The sequence below is a fragment of the Citrus clementina genome, unplaced genomic scaffold, assembly GCF_000493195.1.
Source record: "Citrus clementina cultivar Clemenules unplaced genomic scaffold, Citrus_clementina_v1.0 scaffold_7, whole genome shotgun sequence".
NCBI classification, from domain to species: Eukaryota; Viridiplantae; Streptophyta; class Magnoliopsida; order Sapindales; family Rutaceae; genus Citrus; species Citrus x clementina.
Window position 1 is genome coordinate 13438907 of NW_006262075.1, and position 9986 is coordinate 13448892.

General features: G+C 34.1%; 1 protein-coding gene across 1 annotated transcript; it reads right to left on the minus strand.

Moving 5' to 3' along the window:
• Positions 1-4715: 4715 nt before the first annotated feature.
• On the minus strand, positions 4716-9722 carry LOC18035794. Its single transcript, XM_024181191.1, has 10 exons — positions 9516-9722; positions 7498-7528; positions 7137-7333; positions 6510-6691; positions 6143-6427; positions 5982-6043; positions 5853-5889; positions 5678-5749; positions 5218-5545; positions 4716-5099 (listed from the first exon to the last, which is right to left on the minus strand). The coding sequence occupies exons 1-10, from the start codon at positions 9720-9722 to the stop codon at positions 4716-4718; spliced, it is 1785 nt and encodes a 594-aa protein (XP_024036959.1).
• Positions 9723-9986: the final 264 nt, after the last annotated feature.

The following is a 9986-nucleotide window of genomic DNA, read 5'->3' on the forward strand; positions in this document are numbered from 1 at the left end:
CTGAGTTGCTACATTTGTTTAGTTAGTTCTTGCATGTTTCGTTGAAGTCGTGTTTAACCCTTAGTATGTGCACCTAATTAACAGGACATACTTACTAACTTTTAGTTGCTATGTGGTTTGAAGAAAGGGGAGGAGAGGAGAGGAGTGAACAGGAGGGGAAGCGATAAGAAAGGAGATGAGTAGAATAATGAAAGTAATGTTGGTGTTGCTACGGTTTAGTTTAGTTGGATTTGCAAAATAAGTAGTCGGGTTTGCTTACACACAGTTACTTGTGGGTGAAATTACTTTAGGGGTATGAAATAAAGGTACAAGGTACACATTCTTTACTTAGGATGTACTTGTACATATTTGGCGTATAATGTGTACAAGCACACTAGCTTGATGGCATGTAATCGTAAAATTGGCTCAAAGTTAGATAAATTATTCAGACGGGCGTTTGGTCCACACAATTTTACTTACCTCATTCGAAGTCGGTCGGAGGAGAAAATATAGCCACCAATACATGCATTGAATTGAAGACCAAGCATTCAAATACAACCATTCAATTGAAGACCAAGGTGATTAAACCAAATACAAGCATTCAATTGAAGACCAAAAGCATTTGAATACACATAGAAAGTTAAATTTGAAAGAGGTACTAGACATTTAACTACAGTTTTAAATTTCTTATACAAAGTTAAGAGAACACTAGTTCCAAATTTTGTACTAACTATGAAGACACTACTCCAGCCAACCAGTATTGCCTTGATCTTAATGCGCAGAGCTACGTCATTGCTGATTCTCTGAAGGTGTGTCAGTGATACCCTAGAATAATCTGCAATCACACATGAAATTAGTATAGCTAATCAATGAGAGTAAATGCAATAAAACTGAAAAGAAGTGTTCACATGGTCCTAGAAAGACACCTATATTTCTCATATAGTACTTTAAAACATCCGCGCATGTCATAAAACCACATCAGTTGTACCTCCGTACCATACAGCCATAGTTTAGCTAAGTTTTCGACACTTCTTCTCATTCGTTAATTTCTTCCATTTTTCAACAATTGTTAGCCTACAAACTTTTTTAGACCTTGCTTGCCTGAACTTTCTACTTCATGCTTATTATACACAACATTTAATTAGTTCAACTAATAACATCGATAAAATTGACAGATATGATAATAAGAACTTTATACAAAGTATTACTTTATACTTACAAAAAGTATATCCACGCTCTATGACTAGGTCCTCCTTTTCTAGCTTATGTGGATTTCATTTTATAACTGTATTCTATTATTCAAATCCTATAATAGACCACACATAAATGTAGTGTCAATTTAATCTATAACAAGAGCTAAAGGAAAGAACAATAAATATTAGTTGGGGAGGAAAATGGTTTGCGAAAGACAGGGGAACAGTAATTGGGGAGTATACAAATTCAATAAGTGAAAATTAAGTGATGAGTAAACAAATTCAATAAGTGAAAATTAAGTGATGAGTAAACAAATTCAATAAGTGAAAATTAAGGATTTGAGAGAGATAAAATTGCTAGCAACCGGCACTTCAACTTGCCTTTTTTTTCTTATTTTTATTTAATATTAAATCTCAACCGTTGGATTCGATTAGATTGAATCCAACGGTTTGTTTTCAATTCCGGCATGGTGCCGGGGCTTAATGCCCGGCATTGTAGCATCAGCCTTATTTTATTACTTTTGTTAGCATACTAAAGATCTGAGAGATTGACAACTGTGAGGTCCATTTGGGTACGTTACATATAAAATATGAACAATTTCAGTTTCCAGAGCTGAGGCTTCCCAAATTCCTAGAAAACTGAAACAAACACCTCTGTGCTTGTGGTTTCCAAATTCCAATCCATCTCCAAATTTCGAACGGACAAAACCAGATGCTCTTTTGTCTTTCAAATATTTGTCTTCAAGCGGATATATAAACTTTTGTACTTAGCCACTAGCTTTCGTGTTCCACTGATTTAACAAAATGAGAATTAGCTATTAAGGGCTTAATTGTGTAGTTTTTAAATAGTTTTTGTTAACCGATTATATAAATTCGAATCTTACGAGGGGAAATAGGATCCTGTTTTTTTAAATAATTTGTTTAGAGTCCTCAAAATGTGTTCGAGAAACTTTCAGAGGTCTCTTTTAAAGATTCAGCAAAAATGTTTAACAAATTTTTAGTTTCTTGATCAAAACCCAACCCCCCCTTTTTTTGTACTTTAAATCGTATTCTTTTTTGAGCACACAGAATCAAAGAAACTGTAAATTGTTGACTTTTATAGACCCTCCCCAGTCTTTCTCCGTGCGCAAAACAAGGTGCTATTTTGAAGTTTTCTTGCTGAATTAATATAAAAAAGAATCTATAAATGGATTGAGCACATAGAAATGCAGTGTTTCTGTAAAAGCACGAATAGACATATTTGAAGACCGGCTTAATGTTTTTTTTTTTTCCCCTCTTGCTCTACTTTGAGTTAAGGTTGGTTTGTGCCGACATTTGAGGCTAATATATTGCTAATACAACCGGTTTAAGAAAATATTTTTTTCTTGAATGTTTCTTCAAACCTTGTGGCAGGGGTGGGACCTAAAATTTTATATTACCTTGGGCTAAATTAAAAATTTTATATTTTGAAGTGAGCATAAAAGTTCATTAGTAAAAAAATTACATCAAATAAGAGGGGGACACAAAGAACCTTACCTCTATAAATCCACACTCTAAACAAAAATAATTATAAAAAAAGAGTCGAAAACAAAAGACACTTTAAATATAAAAACACTAATTTTTAATTATGAAATATGATAGAGCAATATATAATAACATGTAATTATATATGGATTAATAAATTAGTTAAGAATTTCAAGATAAAATAAATTAATACATGTAATTACAATTAATTAAAAATGGTAAGTAAAACTTTTATGTTTGAAGTCAAGTACTTAACTACCAAGCTTAAATAAATTAAACAATTAAAATTTATTGATCTTTGTAAATTATAAAAATATTATTAGTCAAAAGTTTCAATAATAAATTAAATTGAACCTAGCAAAAATGTATTTAATTGTCGTTCTTTCTTTTTCAAGCGTTCTAATTCTCTTTGAAGAACTAGATGCTAATGATTCTTCTATTAAAAACTCCTCAAAATGTTCAAATTTTATTTTCTAATTTGTTTTCTTAGCTAATGTAACTAATAACTAAATCTCAAAATTCACATAAAAAGTTTATGAAAATGTTGATTTATAGTTGTTGCAATATATTGCTTTTGTAAGTATTGGCATATTTTTTCAATTAAAATATTTTTAAATTAAAACAAAACAGTAATAATATTTTAGCCCCCTAAAGTTTTCAATCTATTCAATAAATATATAATTCAATTATTTTATAAAATAAACCACTAATTTCAATTAGAACAAAATATAATTGAATTAGGAATGTATTTAAAAATAAAATAAAAACTCTATTATTATATAAAATTGATAAAAAATAAGGGGTATATATGATAAAATTGATAAAGGGACATACATAAAAGGAAAATATAAATTATGTTATTACATAAAAATAATGAAAATATAAGGGGTACATATGATTTCTTCCGAGACCACATCAGGCTACAGCCCAGTCCAGCCCAGCTGTAGGCCCGCCACTGCCTTGTGGCATATGACTTTCATTCATTCATGTTGCCTTGCTATCAAGTGGGATTAGAATTTAAACTCGTCACTTAAACCCGTGATTGGATTTTTGCCAATATTCAAGGTACGGGTCTTCATGGTAACAATCGAGAATGGAGTTGCATTTTCGGGGTAGCCATCTGGTGTATTATACACCGTGTATATGGGTGGGAAGGAATCAGTTGCTTTTTGAAGGTAAAGTTGTGAATGAGGAAAGCATGGTTCGGGATATCAGGGTACGAGCTGAGGAGATACTTCGTACTTTTGAGGCTTTTCAAAGTGATCGCGGGTTGAGAGTTCAAAACATGTTTGGTTGGTTGCCTCCTCGATGGCCGTATTATAAGTTAAACTCTGATGGTGCCAGGAAGGGATCCGGTTTGGCGGGTGTGGGGAGGTTGATTAGAGATGCTACTGGTAGATGGCATGGTGGTTTCTGCATGAATATTGGTATTTGCTTTGTAACAATTGCAGAGCTTTGGGGTTTGTACCAGGGACTGATATTGGCTTGGCAAATGGGTATAAGATTGTTGGTGGTGGAGATTGATAGCCTTTGTATTCCTCAGTTGCTAAACAGGAAAAGCCTTAATGCTACCTTGCCCCTTGTCAATGATATTCTTGGTCTTCTCTCCCGTGATTGGCAGGTGTTTGTCCACCCTGTTTATCGCGAAGCTAATTTCGCGGCAGATTTCATGGCTAGTCATGCCCTTACTCTCCCTCTTGGCCTTCACTATTTTACTACCCCTCCCCGGGCTTCAAGACCTGGCTTCGAAATGATGGATTCGGAACTGCATTCCCTCGTGTTTTTAAACCTTAGCTTTCGCTGAGGTTCTTTGTTTCAGCCAAAAAAAAAAAAAAAAAAGGACTAAAAATGAGTAAAGCTGAATTTACAAACACTATTATTCTTGGTTATCATGTAGTGCAAATTTTCCGGATAAAATATTTTATATTGTTTAATTAAATTAATAATGCATACTCGCAATTCACTTATGTTTAATAAATCTTGGACTTCCGAATCCTACCATGATAACAAGACAAAGGAAATTAAATTCAAATTCACTGCTTATTTTTCTTTTCCTGAAGGATCCTGAGGAGATGTCGTGTGCATTGACTGTCCGGTGTCTGTCTCATGCCGCCTTTTTCTTGCATAAAAAACCCAGAAGATGAAAATCAGAGAAAGCATAACTGCAGCTGAAACTATGACCAATCCAATGACTATCCATTTACTATATAGTCTCAAGTCTGGACAATAATGCTCAGTGATGCCTCCGAACGTTACTCGAACAAATGTGCAGTCTGCTACCTCAACAAGGGGCGGAACATGTCGATATAACGCGTAACTCACATTGACAATAGCCACCATCTGGTCATAGAAAGCCGGCGTCAATCTGCCTACGGTTGTGCAGACACCATTTTCTGAAACTTCGCAGATGTATTTCCCCCATTCCTGTGTAAAAAACAATGATATTTTAGTACTTTTCTATGGTTGCCTGTTCCGCAAGTAACATTTATTTCAAAAGCCACAAATATGTAAATGTGCTATGTGCTTGCTTTAGCTTAGCTACCTGGGCTGCATTGCTGAAGTTCACTTCACCATCAGGACAATTGCGGTCGGTCCTGTCAGAGTTGAATGGATTACAGAGGATTGGAACCAACGGACCGGATTGATTGTAGTAATTAGGCGGTCCAACTGTGGGTGGTATGTTCTTGTTAGCCACATTACTGATGAAAAAATTAACAACACCAACTAACTTTGAAGTAACATCTTTGCTTTGAGACAATGTTTCTTGGGCAGTAGCAGTATCCACACAGGGAAGAATATCATCCAAAGCTGTATGAGCCGTGGGGTTTTGAACCCATTGATCCATCGCAACACAGGTATCTGCCATCGCACTGGAAAAATGAAAGAGAGGTTTTCAAAGATTTGCAAACGCTGCAGCATTGTAACAAGATCCAAAAGCTTTAAGAAGAAAAAAGAAAAATGATTGTTTAAGTGAAATAATTTATGTTAAGCGGGGTACGTACTTGTGCATGAGAAGAAATATGCCACCTAATATAAATGTTAGAGTGACAAGGATCCACCCCAAAATCACTAATCTGCAATTACTCAATTTCGACTCGTTAGCATGTAACATGAAGGAGAGATGGATAAGAAAAAGAAAAAGATACCACTGCAAGAAATGTTAATGCAGCCACTCACATGTACCGAAGAAATTGCATTCTGTAAATTGACATTACTGCGAAAAGGGTAGAGATGACTGTCACTGTGACAGGAGAAAGCAATGACGGCTAGATAATTGGAAAGTACCGAGGGGATTAAATTACTTACAGAAGCCAATAAAAGCCGAGAGGAAGAGCATTACAACAGAGATAATGATTAGTGCTAGTCTTCTGCAAGGAGAATCAATAGATTTGGTGATCAATACAAGTCCTAACAGTAAGCCCTAAACAATACCTTTACAAGCTAGTAAAGTGGGAATTTTTACTCACACAGCATCTAAAGCTTTTTGAATTTTATCTGAATTATCATGAGTCTCCTTTTCAAGTGTGGTAGCAGAACCATTTATCTTCTTATCAACCCTGTCAATGTTATGCTGGACACTAGGAGGCAGGAATATTTGATCCACTCCGGTTGTCTTGGCTGCAGATAGACAGTTTGATACAGTCCTAAGTTCATTGACAGTAGCATCAGCCTGATTCACAACATATTTCAATGTGTTTTTTGTACTATTGTGGAACTTTTCTTGTCCAATAGACAGAACAATGCTTCCAACACTGAAACCATTAACAAAAAGAATTACAATGAGTTAACCAAATATCAGCATGAAACACACATCGAGGATAAGGGAGAATTTACATTGCGGCAATGGTGAAGAATATGAGAAGGATAAGAAAAAGTGCATAAGTTGTTTGAAAGAAGCCTAAACCGCGGCGCTGGCAGCAGCAATGATATAGACACTTGATCAGCAAGGATAGGCCAAATCCCAGAAACCAAATGGCAGCAATGAGAAACAGAGGAGCAGCAGTGAACCCAACAGACTGCATCAGAAAACAAAACCAATCCAGAAGAATGAATGAAAAATTTCCTAAAATCTAAAGTTTAGAACTAACTAGAAGTACACCATAAAATGTTCAAAATCCCATAAATGAGCAATGAATGAGGGGTCCATTTGTAACTATGTTTTTCAACTTACTGACAGATAAAGCTTTGGTAAAGTTATATCACCCATTTATTATATTTGACACCCAATTCTATTTTACTTGATAGCTAATATAGTTGTGAATTAAAGATCATAACACCTCAAATATCCTAAACGGCCTAAAAAATTATCGAATATGAATCTGTAAACCTTGATGCTTGATGATTATCGATAGAGAAAAACTTATACAAAAAATTTCACTGAGGATATTAAAAAAAAAAAAAAACAATTACAGCACATAACTAAAACCTTACAAATATAAATTAGGAAGTGACGAAACTCACAGAGAAATAATGCTTTTCACTGATATTCCATCCTCCTTTGTAATATTTAAAATGGTCAAGAGGGTCTTTCCTGTGAGTTCTGTTTGCAGCCAATATCAAGGAAGAATTATTCTCCAGAAGTTCAACATCATTTTCTTCTAGAAAAGACCTTCTCACCCTCCATGGGAGGTCACCATACTCACTTCCAGCGATTATTCCTACGCAGGATTAAAACATTAACTGTTAAGACTCCGGTGCAGGATGTGCAATATACAAAATGTGGATTTAAAGTCAGTTATTAACATTAATTAATGTTGTTTCAAGTTTACAAGCATGCAAACATCTGCACTGCAGAATGACTCGAAAAGAAATGTTAATGTACCTTGAAGTTGTAGAGATGGTGGGTTGTGAAACTGAAAAGCTCCATGAGATAGTGAAAAAAAGGACGTTGAAGAAATCAACAGTAGAGGTGACAGAAGATGAAGAAGAAAAGAAGCTCGTTTTGGTTTGATAAAGAACATTGTGTTCTTCGCTCGGTTTACTTCTTTTTCGTTTCTTTTGTCAAAAGCTATAGTTTCTGTCAAAAGATGAAGAAGCAAATGCATGCAATCTTTTTTTGTCTTTAGGTTTGTGGAGGTTTGTTATTTTTTTAAAAAAATATCTTAACTTCCCTGGAATTCATTAACAATATTCTTTAAAAATTTACTAAACGTTTGATCGGATCAATATTCAATTCAAATATATAACCTAATGCACTATGTATGCTCATCTTTTCGATATTTCATAGAGATTTGTCATTTTCTGCAGTTATGCCAATCATATTTTAAAATTGGGGATTAAGTAATTTTAACTTAGTTCTTCAAGAAAGATGAATAGAAATGTATAATTACTGGTTTTGCTGCCCTAATATTTATGCAAATCTTTCACCTAATATTATATTTAAAGACTGTTCAACTTATTCATTCATTACTTACCATATGTGTGTGCATATTATTATGATTGATTGAAGTATATATACCGTAAGGAGTGAATGGAAAAAGAAAAGTGGTTCAGAAGCTCCAAAAACTTTTCTTGTTTGAAAATCCTTATTTTGAATTGAAGGTGGGCAACTCCTCATTGCATTCTTGAAATAGTGTAATTGAGTATGCTCGTATACATTATGAGAGTAGTTTTTTCTTGCTCGTATACCAAGGTAGGTCCCACTCCAGGAATTGAGCTTCAAATTCGCATATGCTTTTGATGGCTTCGAGTCAGATTAATTGATTTATTATTATGTAAATATTTTTTTTAAAGACCTTTTCAAATTGAGGTCTTATAACTTTTGATCCACAATTGATTTGATTTTTCCTTTCTAATTCAGAACACATAACCAAGGTGTAACAGAACAACAGCTAGTTTGATTAAAAAAAAAAATCTATTATGACATATATTTTATTAGATAATATTTATATGCAAAGCGTAACCATGGAAATGGAGGATTATAAAGGGGATCCCAATTCCTCAACACCTAATTCCCCACCCTTTGGTGAGGAATTAGGAGATTCCCCGAATTGAGGGAACGGGGATTTGATGGCAATTCTCCCTCTATTCCTCTATGGAATGAGGATTCCAATCTATTATATTCCTCCCTCTATTCCACCCAATTACCAAACTTTTTGAATTATAATGACTACCTTTTCGTTTGGTCGGAATGACTACTAAGTCATCTTGACAGCAATATTGACAGCGATGACTGAGTCATCTTGCTAGAACAACACAAACTCATTTTACATGAGTTTCATAATTTTTAGAGTATTGTTACTTATTCCGAAGAATACCTTTAACCGATGTGACATACACTATATTAAGAATATCCTACTGATTTAAAAGATAATGTACAATACACTCCACTTATGAATATCGCATCGATGGATAGAGTATTATAATGATTAGCACTACCATATTCACAATTTATGCTGATATAATTTTGTGCTGAATAATATACACAACAACGATCAATAGTTATGAGATGAAAATGAATAACTAACTAAATTTAAATGGCTTATTGTTAATAAATGTCGTGAGATACAGAATTTTAAAAAATTTAGTGCATTTCAAATAATCATGGGTCCAAATTTGTGCAAGAAAACATGTCTTTACATATCAATGCTATCAATGCTACTCTTCTCAAACCATTTGAAAAGCCACATTTGAAGTCAGGGTCTGATTCAGTGATAAGGAATACTATTATTAGGTCTCAAATCCTAAGTTCGAAATTCAATAATTGCATAAGTTAATAATATAAAAAAAAAAAAATAAAAGCCACACATTTCATTTAATTCTCTTGAAGGAAAATAAAACTTGTCTTCTTCTTTTCTCTAATTAATCCGACATGCAAGTTCTGTACTGTAATCCAAATACAACTTCGATGGGCGTCCGTGGATCATCAACATCTGCCATTCCCTCAAACAAGAGCTTCGAAATGCTACAGATTTTCGTGTCTGCATATTCAATATGCCTAAAACTTTGATGTCTACATATCATTACTGGTGTTCTGAGCTCTATGAGATCCAGAGATATGAGGTCAATGCGGCGAAAAGAGCTCAGAAACAACTTTATGGTGACCATACTTTTCAGTTTATTGTTGATCAAATAAAAGACCCGGAGCTGCACATTTGACATCCCCGGACAAGTCTTAAATTACTGAAAAGGATAGAAAGTATAATTAAAAGAGTAGTGAAACTCGTAAAGGAAAATTGAAAAGTCCACTGCCTTAATTATTTGCCAAGTTATTAGGTAAAAGTGTCCTAACGGAAAATATAATTTATGCGCAAAGCCTCTAATACTAAATGTTAATTAAACATGTGAAAAATTAATAATGGCAACAATGAT